The 14,641-nt window shown below is 30.1% G+C and overlaps 2 protein-coding genes across 2 annotated transcripts; one reads left to right on the plus strand and one right to left on the minus strand.

Annotated features, from left to right (window-relative positions):
* Positions 1-1,453: 1,453 nt before the first annotated feature.
* LOC132747227 (uncharacterized) lies at positions 1,454-6,396 on the minus strand. The gene is made up of 3 exons (XM_060736556.1): positions 6,253-6,396; positions 3,507-3,574; positions 1,454-3,315 (listed from the first exon to the last, which is right to left on the minus strand). Exon 3 carries the CDS (start codon positions 3,200-3,202, stop codon positions 2,507-2,509), a length of 696 nt encoding a protein of 231 aa, XP_060592539.1. The 5' UTR covers positions 3,203-3,315; positions 3,507-3,574; positions 6,253-6,396; the 3' UTR covers positions 1,454-2,506.
* Positions 6,397-11,247: 4,851 nt separating this feature from the next.
* LOC132747228 (probable DNA double-strand break repair Rad50 ATPase) lies at positions 11,248-13,343 on the plus strand. Its single transcript, XM_060736557.1, has 2 exons — positions 11,248-11,325; positions 11,713-13,343. The coding sequence occupies exons 1-2, from the start codon at positions 11,305-11,307 to the stop codon at positions 12,484-12,486; spliced, it is 795 nt and encodes a 264-aa protein (XP_060592540.1). The 5' UTR covers positions 11,248-11,304; the 3' UTR covers positions 12,487-13,343.
* The last annotated feature ends 1,298 nt before the right edge of the window (positions 13,344-14,641 follow it).

Here is a 14,641-nt window from a genome sequence, read left to right on the forward strand (position 1 = left end):
AAACAATTTTCCCTTTTTTGGGAAAAAAAAAGTATTTTTATTTTTTTTTAAAATACTTTTTGCCCTAACTTTTTGTTAAAAGGGTTGGGCCTTACAAATTTTCGAATTTTTTTTTTCAAAAAAAACATTACATTGGCCATTTTAAATTTCCCACACTTTTTTTTTTAAAATTAAATTATTTAAAAATTTAAAACAATGTTTGGGTTTTTTTTAGAGTACGGGGACAGGATAAAAGGAAAAAACAACAAAATAACCCCAAAAACCCCCTTTTTAAAAAAAAACAAAAAAAAATATAAAAAAAAAGATAATAAAAAAAATTTAAAAAAAAATTTTTTAAAAATAAATTTATAAAAAATAAAAAAATAAAAAAAAAAAAAAAAAAAAAAACAAATTTTTTAAAAAAAATAGAATTTTTGAAAATTTTTAACTTTTTTTAACAGTTCTGTTAGATAAACCGGAGCATTGCCCATAAAACAGTTATACATTGTACATAGTATTTTAAAATTGATCCTAGCTTTAATTGGTAACCAATGCAGTTCCAACAAAGAGTCTTTGGAACTATCATATTTTCCGCGTTGCAAAACAAGTTTAACGCACATATTCTGGATACGCTGTAATTTCTGTAACTCACTTTCTGAAATGCCAAACAATATAGCGTTGCAATAATCCAAATGTGAGATTACAAGCGACAGTACTAGGATTTTCGTGACGTCCTGAGTCAGATATTTGCGAATGCTCTTTATTCTCAAATAATTTAACATGGCAGTTCTACACTTGGTCTTAACATGTGTTGAGAATCTTAGGCCCACATCTGTTTCTTTTAACATTTCACTAATTCATATAAGTATCTAAAATTTTAATGTTTGATTTTGCTTTAGCGGATGCTAGCGTGGCACGGACGGTTTACTAATACCGTACCGACCATGAACAGACGGAAATAATACGAGTCTTCATCAGTGTCAGTTTTGGGCGTTTATCAAGTCGGATGGACAGCATATGTACGAGACACACAAGTACTGCACCAATCTCCTACGCAGTGATCTCCCCTTACAGGGTTACTGGCCGTAGCGTAACCGGTGCGCGGAGTTTGGTACTGCATATCCAGCGGGTACCGCATCGAATCGGGATAACAAAAGTGCTTGGCGAGGAGGAAGCAAAATTATTAACACCATATACAATGTATATGTAATAAATCAAAAAAAGAAAAAGCAAATTGTTCTTTCATGTAAGAAAATGTATCATTTTTGTACGTGACATTTGCTAGACTTTTTGTTAAGGGTGATCTTACAATTGCCGGATTGTTTCTATTTGCCAATAATTCCAACACTCTTTCACTTCAATACAAATATTATTTATTTCATCATGTTGATACAGAAGTACGCACAGCATAAGGAAATAAAACAACAACAAATAACCCAAACCCCCAACTCTCCCTAAAAAAACAAAATAATAATAAAACAAAATGATAATAATAAATGAATAAATAAATGCTAGAAAAATAAGTAAATAAGAAATACAACAACAAATAAACAAAAAGGTACAAAAGAAAAACAACAATAAAAAACAGCTCCAGATCTCCGAAATGTAACTTAATATGTATACTCAACATAACTAATTCCGCGTCATCACTTATCTCACGGTAATGGCATATTTTCATGTGACAAGTGTTAAAATTGGTCAGAACTGACATATTTTATTCAAACACCTTAACAACAAAGTTTTTGTGCAAAATAATTTAAATCTATAGATTTTTACGTAAAACTGAACAACATTTTACAAACTTCTGCAAAAAACAACAATAGTCCATTAAATTTGTGCATACGTTTGAAACAATCATCATTTTCTCAATGTTCTTGTTTGTTGAAAGAAAAATTTTGAGTTACAATGTAAAGATACTTTTAATATTTAAAATTATGTAAAATAACATGAAGAAATTTTAACTGAAACATGAAAAAAACTGAAATAAAACACCGTTACCGCGAGTTAAATGATGACATACTGTTTTCAAAATGGCCGACACACGGTCTACATCTGACAAATTAAAACTTATTTTGATTGAATATATTGTTGTTTCCTTGTGTCATATAGCAGAAAAATGACTAAATGATACAGTTTATGAAAGTTTTTGTAGTGTAAGTTTATTTTTTGTCTTCTTTACTGTTTTAAAGTGTTAAGTACCGTGAACTAAGAGGAGCACAGTATATATGTATAATAATGACACATTTACAATCTTTATATGAATTTTAAGTTCGAGTGGTTACTCAATCAATGTGAAAAACAATTTGTACAACAGAGAAATAAATGTAAGCAAGAATGATTATACACGTTGTTATTTTACTGCTTTCATTTGTTAACACACGATGTGTATTATTTTGAGGGCTTTTGTGACTCAAGATTCGCTAATTTCTAAAGAAGCCTTGTTGTTTGTCATTACAAAAATGAGCCTAACAAATAGTATTTACAGTAACATCAAAATAATATACAACCTCAATTAGCAATCATTTCATTAATGTCTCCATGGTTTGTCTTGTTTGTCTTGTTTATTTTTTATTATCGGAGGTAAGAATTCATCAGCTTTTTCTCGCTTTGGGTACTGCATTTGTGCTTGACAATGACTCACGGGGCAAATTTGACTGGCCGAAAAAGCAGCTTGCATTATGTGCTTTACCTGCGTTATTTCCTCCATGAATTGATTCCTCATTTCCTTTTGACCTAATTGTAAGCTAGCCATTTCTCCTGTCATTTTCTCAAAGCCCTTTTCCATGATGAAAGCTTCTGCTACCTTATTCTCTAAGAGTTGATCTTTTTCTTTTAGTGCCATTTCAAGACCTTCGATTGTCTCTCTAAGTTCCTTTATTTCAATTTCAGATTTTAACATGGTTTGTCTCTCCCTCTCATACTCCTCTGTGTCATTGTTTTCCTCTAAAGCTTTGATTTTTTCTCTCAATTTTCTTTCAGTTGTCTCAAGCGATTCTATTTCAAACTTTAACGCTTGTATTTCTTCCATATGGCTTTTTTCTTTTGCTTTCATTTCCTCATTTTTTGTTGAAAGATCATGTTTTATCAGTGTCATTTCTCTTTTAAGCTTCTTTTTTTCATCCTTTTCTTTTTTCCTTTCAGTTTTTAAGACTTCAAGTTCTTTTGTCTTTTTATTCAGGTCATTCTTTAAAGCTTGAATCTGATTAGATAAGCTTTTATTCATGACTCTGACTTGTTTCCAATCTGGTTTTTCATATATATATTCAAACTACTCGTACAGGTATCCAAACGTCTGTTATAAAGGGGAGGGGCACTAACAATCAAATATGAAGTGTCCTGAAATGTGGAAGAAAATCGCAATTCAAACACAAATTTACATTGTTTATGCTGTGGAAAATTGAAACCAAAACGTTTATGATCAACTATCAAAAGATACATATTTATGAAGACTAAGAAATAATATAAATTGCAAAACTGTACCCCAAGGAACACAATAAACGGAATTAATTTAGACGAGTGAAACTTACGTCCAATTCGCTTTTTGAATAAATTGACATCTTTGATATATATCCTCCCTCTCAATTTAAGTTGTGTACTGGAAAAGAAAAGAAATACAGAAAAATAAATAAATGCAAGTCACGATATCGAGGTACGCCCAAAACACAATCGCAACTACTCGGCCCTTTCCGTCAGTCTACGGATAAGGACCTCGAACACAAAAGTATGAGAAAACAGAACGGATACGGTATTTCGGTCTAACTTACGCTAAGAAACTAGACATGTAAAGAAATTGTAATTTAATGCTGGGAGTTGTTGATAAGTTTATTTCCAATATATTATGCAAATGCCATTGATTTGAAATGGGCGCATCATTTAAATTAAGAAACATCTACAGATGTGCTGATACAGTTTTGATTATGAAATCTAAAATGTTTGTCATTCCGTAAAAACAGTGTGTAGTACTACTGAAAATAAAGCAATGCCTTTGAACAATTGGAACAAAACAAAATGCAAAGTAAAATCATTATCAAAGGCTTCGCATAAATGTAAGTAAATTGTCTGTATTAAATTTCTTCTTATTTTAGAGCTGACATTTCTGCTAAGAAAACGACTTGAAAGAGGAAGATATATACAGGTGATAGAGAGCCACTTTCGCATGCTTTCACTAGATCGTAATAAAAACAACTAATTTTGCGTATGGAATGTAACTTTACGAAAGTGTTATTTTGTCCTGGATATGCACAGGTATTTCATTTTTTATACATATTTGGAGTAAATCTCATTTTCAGCCTCATTTGATAAGTTATTTTTTATTTGTATTTAATAAAAAACCAGTTTAAATTTAGTTAACTACAAAACTATGCATACTAGGGATAATAATCTGTAGATACATGTGGTATCACTGTTGGCAAATAAACTGCAGGTTTATTGACGGATTTATAAATCTAAAATGACAGTAGGAATTAATTAAGTCATGTTTAAAAAAATGAATAAAAATGTTTACGAAACTTATTGTTTCTACTTACATAAACAGCTCATTAAGACATAAGCTATCATTGTAATTGATTTTAAGATCACGCTGATTTTCCTCACATTAAACTTACTAGGTCTGCCAAATTTCGTAATACTATTGTGCTAATTTCAATACGTCAGCCAAAATATTTGTAATTCAGTATCAGGACAGGACAGGAGGTTTAAACTTTATCCATTTATTTTTTGATGATATACAAAAAACTAGTAGGCGAATGGAAAATTTACAGAGCCTACATAAGGACACTATTCCCAGTTTTAACTTAAATATTAACTAAAATATCGAGATCATTGAAAAATAGCTACACCTTTAAATGTTATCAATATATGTTAATATATGTACGCTATTTGGTATGATTTTTTTGAAATACGAAATTCGTTTGTTCAACAAGTGAAGACAGTTCAATATAGGAATTAACTTTTTAAATCCAAAGGGTATTTAGTGAATTGTTCTGGAGGTGAACAACACTAACTATCTTTTAAAATACATAACACGTGTAAAATTTATGTCTATTTTTTAATATTTGTATTTTTTTGTATTATAAAATACATGTTAGTTTGATAAGTGGCTAAAGATAACCTTAATCAATTAATTTGATCATTTGACAAATTAATAAAGTATTTTGAATTTTCGTTGAAGTTTACCAAACATGAAATCACGAGGATTGTTGTTTTAAGCATTTTAAGCATTACATAACAAAAAGGAGAGTCTAGATGTACTCCCCTCCAGTTTAAAGTGAGTTGGTCCATAAAGGAAGATCTCTAATGTGATAAATAATGACATTGTTTAAAGTAAAAAGGGTATAATCGACACATTTTCCGAAAGTATTTTTATTGATAAAACTATAGAAATGTATCATTTGGATAATCTAGTGAAATATTGCTTGACAAAATGTTGATTCAGGTCCTAGTGATTTAGTATAAATTTTTATGATTAGTGATAAAAACTTCTTTTTTTGCACTGAAACAACATATTATCTTCTATATAAATATATGTACAATGTACTATCAGATCATGTATCTCACATTTGCCAACAACATCTATGTACAAAGTTTTCGTGTTTTTTTTATTTGTGATGCTAAATCAACGTAATTATTTGTTGTAGTTCATACCTTTCAATTATACATGTTATATAGGCCAATTCCTTTCAAGTAGTTACTACTACCATATGTTATAGTAAACCGCGAGGAAATCATATATGGATGTTGGAAAGTGAAAGATACATAATCTGATACAACATATCTCTATATAGCAAATGAAAAATTGTTCCAAAACAATATAATATTATTCCTCATATAAATGTCCATTCAAGAAAATATTTTATAAGATAATCTAAATGACACATTTCTGATGTTCTTTTTATTAGTATTTTAATCACTATTTGAAATATTATGGAAAATGTGCCCATTGAAGGCCCATTCACTGAGTCATTTAAAGTTAACGATTATACAAATATTGCAAGAAGTCAAACAAAAATATGCCTCCTCCAAATGATACTGACTTTTGAAAATACTGTTGTACTTTAAAATAATGCATCTGAAATTTCAAACTTAATATTTATTTTTATTGTTCATTACCATTATATGAAGCACATTCATAATAATTATAAATTTTGAAATAAAAAAATATGAAAACACTAACTAGATACAGAAATAGTAAACGCCACTAGTTGAATAATTTTAAACCCGTGCAAAACAAAACAGATATTAAATTAAAATGATATAAGATAAAATATAACTTACTTGTATTTCAGATAAATCGTTCAAACCTTTGTCGGCAATTAATGGCTGTATATGATAAATTTTGTTATACAATTTTTGAACATCACTACTGGCAAATATATAATGATTTCTTGATTTTAAACCATGATTTCAACGGTTTTCCTGAGAAAAAAAATAGCAAGAAAAAAAACCCCACAAAAAGCGTGTAAATGACGTGTGTGTTTCAAATCTAAATATAGCAATGACTTCAAAATAAAACATTGTAATCGATGTAATAGTCGAATATAATAAACATAATTAAACGTGTTAAACAGCTAAAACGGGGACAGAGTAGCGAGCGACTGTAGCTAATTAAGACATTTAATATTTTCCTTATTTGGGTCTTACTTAGTTTCTGTCACATTTTCTATGCATGCGTAGCGTTTGTCCAGGTAGAGGGATTAATAAATGCTAAAAAAACTCTACTGAGGATAGACTGACGGAACTTTTTTTTCTTTTTTTTTTGATGCGTTTATTTAAGGTCGCCGCCGGAAAGCCCATATGGGCGACCGTACACTCAAGTCGGGTCATCCTAGAGCGTCCCGCCGAGATTTGTCGTCGATTTTTTTCTAGCTTTATTGGTGGAGGAAGACCCCAGGTGCCCCTCCGGGCATTATTTCAGGCACGTGCGGGCACCTGGGTAGAACCACCGACCTTCCGTAAGCCAGCTGGATGGCTTCCTCACATGAAAGATTTCGACCCGAGTGAGGATCGAACCTACAGTGGTGAGGGACCTGTGATCTCAAGTCAACGACTTTAACCACTCGGCCACGGAGTCCCCATGACGGAACTTCTATAACATGAGCATTTTTATTGGACGAAAAAAGTTGGACAAACATTTACAGATCCTGTATGTTGTAATTAAGGTTGTTACCATACTCGAGTGAATTTGTATATATAATTATGCTTCCAAAATAATTTTCAAAAATCGAAGAATATGTAAAGTTTGTACTGCAAAAAATTCTCCCCATTATATGTAATCATTAATAAATATGCTTTCATTTCTTTATGAAAAATTTGACTTAGACTTTATAGAAAATAAATTTTGAATTACCTCCCTTTATTAACATGAAATGAAAATTCGGTAATATACTTACAAATAATGCTTTTTGGAACTTATATTATTGATAAATCTTCATTTGATCATTATATGTATGATAAAAAGCCATAAAAAATTGAGTAACAGGATCTTTAACAATTTCCTTGTCATAACGTCATAAATCGTGATAAGGATTATTACCTAGAGAAGTGGTATTCGATTTACAAAGTTTACAAATAGTTAGACGATTGAAGATTTATAAAGCAGAGTTAAAACGTTTAGTTTTTTGTTATTACCATCTGATTCATTCGTTGACCTTCATTTTGTAAATCCTAATAAACACGACATTTAAATGGAACCATGTATATCTTTATTTCTATAGGTTATTTTGCATAAACTGTCCTCAAAAGCGTGATTGGACCAGTTATTTAAACGTCGCGTTTATTCTCGTATATTATACGATACGGTATGTAGATCAAAGTTCCACCCACGTCGCTTATTTTGAGCTGATTTAAATCATTTTATCATCGGGTAATTGTATGACTATAACAAACACTGTTTAAAGTATTTTATGCGGAATTGACAATCAAAAATATTTTCTAGGTCATTTCATTGGATGAAAAATAAACAACAGCTTTAAGCCCCACCGAAAAGACCCCCACCCCCCCAAATAAAAATAAATAAATAGATAAATAAATAAAAAAAATATATTAAAAAATACAAACAACAACAACAAGAACAACAACAACAAAAGCAACAGGAACAACAACAACAACAACAACAACAACAACAACAACAACAACAACAACAGAAAAAGAAACAAACAAATAAAAATAAAAATCAAAGACAACACACAGAAAAAACCCAAACCAAATCATAATGGTCTTTCGTAACAATAATTTCTCTTAATCTGCTTAAATAAAACAGAATAAAATTGAAAGAACTGTGTGTTTGTTCTGGTGCTTATTAAAATAGTAAAGACAGTTGGCAATTTTGTGGCAAATCCCTACAAGTCTTAAACAAACGTTTGTTTCTGGTCCTTAGATGTAGCTCTACCATCTTGCCAGATTTTTCTAAATTTAAAGAATATTAGATTCAATCAGAAACAATAAAAGTATTATAGACATTTTACAATACGATGTCCATAGAGACAAAAGTAGCATTTCCACATGTGCATTCTGCAGCAAATCTTCCATAAACATTATATTTGACAATTTACGTAAAAAATATGGCAATGACATTTTATATGAAGATAAAGATCTATAACGGTTCATTAACTTGAATAATGTATGAGCCATGCTTTCAGGGAAGCCATGAAATGTCTTCTTTATATGTTCCTTGTTAAGGTCAAGGAACTCAGGTATGGCGCACATCCAAAATAAATCACACATCCCTCAAAACAGTAGGTTATATTACTATTTAAAAGTAATATGCATTGTATACGTATCCCCATTCTTTCGGTAAATTGTTTGTTTTAATAATTTTATGTATCAGATTATACATCTATTTGCAATATTATACAAACGTAACATAAATGCTAGTTACAGTATAAAATAACCTACTTCTGTAAACTGCTAACCGTTCTTATTTTAGATATGTGATAAATCGAATACTATTTTCGTGTGTAATTCGTTACGGTATTTATTGAACAAGTTGAATAAAGCAGAGGCTTGCATAATACGATTTTATTCATCTCGTTAAGTAGAAGAGGCCCGCATTATATTATTTTATTCATCTCGTTCAGTAAAAGAGGCCAGAATAATATGATTTTATTCATCTCGTTCAGTAAAAGAGGCCAGCATAATATGATTTTATGCACCTCGTTCAGTAAAAGAGGCCAGCATAATATGATTTTATTCATCTCGTTCAGTAAAAGAGGCCAGCATAAAATGATTCTATTCAACTCGTTCAATATTTTTAGTATTGAACATACGCAAAATCATGAATCTCATTTAAACTAAATACCGTATAATGTGAAGTTGTTTATGTAAATGCATATGCTGTTCTTTATTCTATTGTAACTGTGAACATATTTTTTTTATCAAATTATGTCCCATTCTCCTCTGATAAACATCTAATCAAAAGAATACTCATATATAATGTCGCAAAATTTTCGTCGGCATTTACATTGACGTCAACATAGTATCCGTTTGTCCACGGAACTAAACGAAAAATTCAAAATAACATTTTGAATTTAAACCCCTGCTAGAATGACTTACCTTTTGTTTGTGACATAGAGCATATAGGTGACAGTGAAATAAGATACTACTGTTTCATTTACGCCACATAATAATAATATAAAGGTGTTAAAATCGTATAAAACAAAAGAGAGTATAATTTTATTGATAGTCGGTGATTAGAAAACCGATTACTTTGTGTGAAATATTTAAATGTTATGTTCGCTTACTAAACTTTCAATAAATCTATACAATCCAAGGAAAAACGATTTAAAAGGTTTATTTTTCTATATTTTTACTTCTAGAGGTAAGATATTTTTCTTTGACAATATTAATTTTGAATCAAGTACCAGGCATGTTTTATTGCGTGCCAATAAGCATGTTTCATATAGCAATATTATATTGAAAAAAGTATATAACTTTCATGGTTAAGCTTCTTTGGGTGATTTAGTATGGTCATAAGTTACAGACGGTGCACGATGCCATTGGAATGTTAAGTTGTAGAAAAAAATGACATCAGCTATATATTATCGATATAGATGTTTTTTTAACAAATATAAGGCTTTGTTTGTGTTCCTCTCAAAACTAAAAATAAAACATATAATATCTAGAAAGATCAAAGTCAAAGCATACAAAAATGAAATAATAACTTTAAGTTCATTTTACAAAAACTATACTTTTACCAACAAATAATATCATTTATTTATCATTTTTATGTAGTGTGAAATGAACAACAGACATATCTCAAAAACCTGTAACTATAAATGATTATCAATGATAATTCTCCTTAAAAGACCCAGTAAGCCACCGTGATTTTATATTTATTTTCATAAGCATTGTATGTAAACTTGTATGTCTGAAACGATACTCATTGGCCGTTTTTTGCATCTTGGTCATTAATGAAATTATGGAAACAAAAAGCCACTTTGTTTACGTTTTGATACTTTTATCACACACAATTTCATTTTTAACGAATCATTCTGTACGTGAAAAGCATCGTACGTCTAAATAATACTTAAAACAAGCTCGCATAATGTTCAGAGGTAAATCGTATTCCACTCTTTAAGTTTATTGTGACATAAAAATATCAAAAGTTAAGGGGACACAAATAAGTAAACACAATTTAATAATATTAAACGAGTTATACAGATTTTTAAAGTATAGAAATAGCAATTTTGCAATCATGGTTTGTAATGGTAAAACAGGACTTTACAGAGGAGACAATAGAAACATTATGCATCAGAAATATTTATTTTTTCTAATTCTATAGAAAGAGTAAACATGTGTTGCATTTAGTATTATAAACGAATAAAAAAATGATAGATGTGTCATAAAGGTAGCAAAACCTAAACAAAGTAGGATTTTGACGTCCATACAAAATACCAATTCACTGCAATTATAAAGAGCCAAAGATCTAGAGGGAAATATAGTTTATGTCGTATATGGAAAATAAATGAGTAATTTGTTTGGAAACTGAAACAAGATACAAAAATTGAAAAAGATTTTTGAGAAATAAAAAAGATAGCATTCGGGGTGTGTAATGGGCTTTTGAAATATATTTGTTTCTTAAGATATTCATTGTGTTTAAATACATGACTTCTTATCTGTTAATTATATTATTTTGTGATGAAAAAAAACAACAACAAAAACAAAACAAACAATTTAGTTAATCACTTTTTTAAAATTAGAATCACATGACATTTAAAATATTTTTTAGAGGAAATATATACATATATAACATGACATCATTGATTTCTGTTTTTAATTCCAGTTAAAGATCAATTGTGTTAGACTGACTACAAGGACTATAAAACCATCATGGCTACTGAAAGCTCAGTGGTATGTTCTTATAACTGTTTTATTGCCCGAAAAACACGTGTAATGAACAAAAAGTTTTGTAGTTATTTCAATTATTCAGTGCATTGTCGTTTTTATTTAACAAGCTCTTTGTACATAAAATAACAATAAAATAAGTGCATAATTGAATTTGTGCAATCTAATATTCTTACTCGTATATTAAGCTAGAAAATCTTCATAACTAAAGCAATGTAAAACATTGTTTTAAAGACTGACACAAGCAAGTATATATATTACTTGCCGCCTTTTAAATAGATACAAATATTCATTTACAATATTCATTAATCTTTTAAATTCACTTGCAAAAATATTCTTATCATGAAATAAGTTTTGAATATTAGCACAAACAGATAACACATTTCATTTCAGGGATCTGGCTATGTGATGGTTTCTGGTAACTTAAACAAAGAACTGAATATGATTCGAGAAACAACTACATTGTACACATCTAAACCGAATAAAAGATATCTTTATGAAATAAATCAAAATCTAAAGCACGATTTAACCACGATGAATGCAAAAATGAAGGATTTGATTCGAACGCACAAGAAAGAAACTCACAATTTGAAAAAGATGCATGACAAACGCGTGTCAGAAATGTTTCGAAAGGTTGAAAAGCAAGAAGAAGAGATGAGGAGATTAAAAGGAAATAAAGAAAAACTTGGAAAAGCTATAAAAGATATGGAGGATAAAATAGAACGTGAGAGAAAAGTTGGCAATGACAGAAAAGAGGAGTATGACAAACAATTGCTTAAACGGTCAGCCTATATGGAAGAAGAAATGAATAGACTAAGGAAACAAATTCTTTCACTAGAGAACACGGTAGCTGAAAAGGAAGAACAAATAAACAAAGCTAGAGAAATGAATGACAATTTGTCTGAAGAGTTTCGAAAAATTAGGAAAAGGCATAAAGCTGATATGGCAGCAATGAAAAATGATCTGCTTGATAGGATTGAAGATAGAGACAATCAAACAAGGATAATATTACGTAACGTTGAAAAACTGATAATACAACAAGGTCAGAATCATACAAGGGATGTTGGAAGAAGTCAAAAAATTGGACAAAGGAAGAATCTTTTCCCTCCTATTAACGGATCAACGACACAGAAGCGAAACTCGTTGATCAACATCAAACCTACATGAATTCATATATTAGTCAAAGTGTTGATTCTGATAATGAAAGTGTCGCGTATTTGTGCTTATATATCAAGACGTGGTCAGGAAAGAATATTAAAGATTTCTGTCTGTTTCCGCGCTTGTCTGAATTTTGATGAACATTTGCCGTACAATTTCAATGCACTCATCTACACTCTGAATTCGTCCTGGTGGACACCTTCCTGGACATTTCTGTCTACAACATTGATCTGGTCGATACATTTTATTGCTGAATATCACATCATATTCAATGGATCATTCGTCAATAATTGTTTTATTATATGATCAGCTTAAGATTTGAAAATAAATCACAGAAAATAAAGCCTTATAAGGAATACCAAAACAGAATCAGCATTTGACTGTTTTTCATTATTAAAGCGCGAGAAAAAGAAACACTTAAAATGATGACATCACACTTTCATTTGCTATCGGAACGTAAACAATGCATTTGTCTCTGTAGTGAAACCGATTATCATTAATGTGAGGTATGCTAGTTTTGAATCGAGAAATATGTAATAAAGAACAGAATACAACAATTAAGTTTTAGGGGTCTCGATGGAGGTTACATTTTTTCATTATCCCTCATGTACCTCATATACAGATTTAATCGAACCGAGTCTGCAATTTACTCGTTATTTTGTTGTGATTAAAGCTTCCGAGGGATCACCTTTTCTTCTGTTTTTTATGCACACGCGTAGTGAATAGCCTATGCTGTATGGTCATTGTATAAGAGTCTGCTTATATTTCTAGATTGAAAAAGCCCAATTCAGCCACTGAATATGATACTACACCTAATGTATATTATTTTATGATTTGTTCTGTTGACTACTGTTTTAACCAATGATACTGCAGCTATTTTTAGATTATATAATTTACGTATTTATATCAGGACATTTAAAGTACAATAAATGGCATAGAAACTAAATGATTGATGATCAAATGTGATATTCATACCTGCATTCCAAGATAATAACAGTATTGACTCTAAACCTGAAGATGTTTGTGTAATTAAAATTTATATACCTGTACCGAAAAATTCTATAAAATTACATTTTGTTTAAAATTATTTGTATCATATTGTTGGATATACCTCTATATTAAAAAAGTTATTATCAACAAAAAATCATGTTAACAATGACATGTATAATTATACATCTATATAGAAAGTATGGTTGAAATATGATTAGATTTTATGCCCTAGAAATGCTTTTAATTTCATTACTCTAAAGCTTTTTATTTTTTGGTATTCTATTATAGTTTTCAGAATTTCGCTCCTTCGAAAAGTACCTGAAATATTGTTTATTACTTTAGTAAAGTTATATTGATTTTGGTATTTTGTATGGAAGTCAAAATACTTCTTTGTTTATATTTTGCTAGATTTATGTAAAATAATTTCACATCTAGTGCTACTTTTTACAGGAATTTAGTATATTACATGTTCTAAAACCGTTATTCAAACATTGTTAAACTCATGTGTGCTCTTTGTTAAGATAAGGATAAGATTAAGATAATTTTCCGAGGGATAATGTGCTTTTAAAGTAACATTTTTTACATATTATTTATAACATTCCCAGGTCGCCACTGTGATGGCCACTCTCAATATAAAGAAGTTATACACACGTTCTAAGGTTCTGCTACCGATCATTTACTCCGGCGCGGCACACTTTAAATCTTACGGGTCTGTGATCATCAACTGTAGAGGAACGCTTGAAAGAAACAGAATGTAAAATGATTTCACAAGCATAACATGGCCGAGCTCGGACAAATCGATTCGCCAAGATAGGCAATATAATCTGATTATTAGAGAGAACTGTTTTTCCCGAGTTTAAGATGATGGGTCTGTGTTGTCAGAGTTCGACATTCTCACTGAGCCTTCAACATGGAAAGCATCTTTTAAAACTAAGTTATTTTGACGCAAGATAGTGATATTTAAATTTTACGAACTAGTCAACTGTTTAAAGTCTTTAGAGTACAGGTCGAAATGATTTTTTTAGAAATACTGTCTTTAGAATGACAATATGTTTCTTTAAGTTATACATGTAGCTTTATACCTTTTATAATATTTTCCTAAACTTCCAATTAACAAGTCATATGGTGCGTAAAAATAAATCGACAAGTACCCATTAATTGATAATATTAACTT

This window comes from Ruditapes philippinarum, unplaced genomic scaffold, assembly GCF_026571515.1.
Source record: "Ruditapes philippinarum isolate M1 unplaced genomic scaffold, ASM2657151v2 ctg4721_1_1_1_1, whole genome shotgun sequence".
Taxonomy (NCBI): domain Eukaryota; kingdom Metazoa; phylum Mollusca; class Bivalvia; order Venerida; family Veneridae; genus Ruditapes; species Ruditapes philippinarum.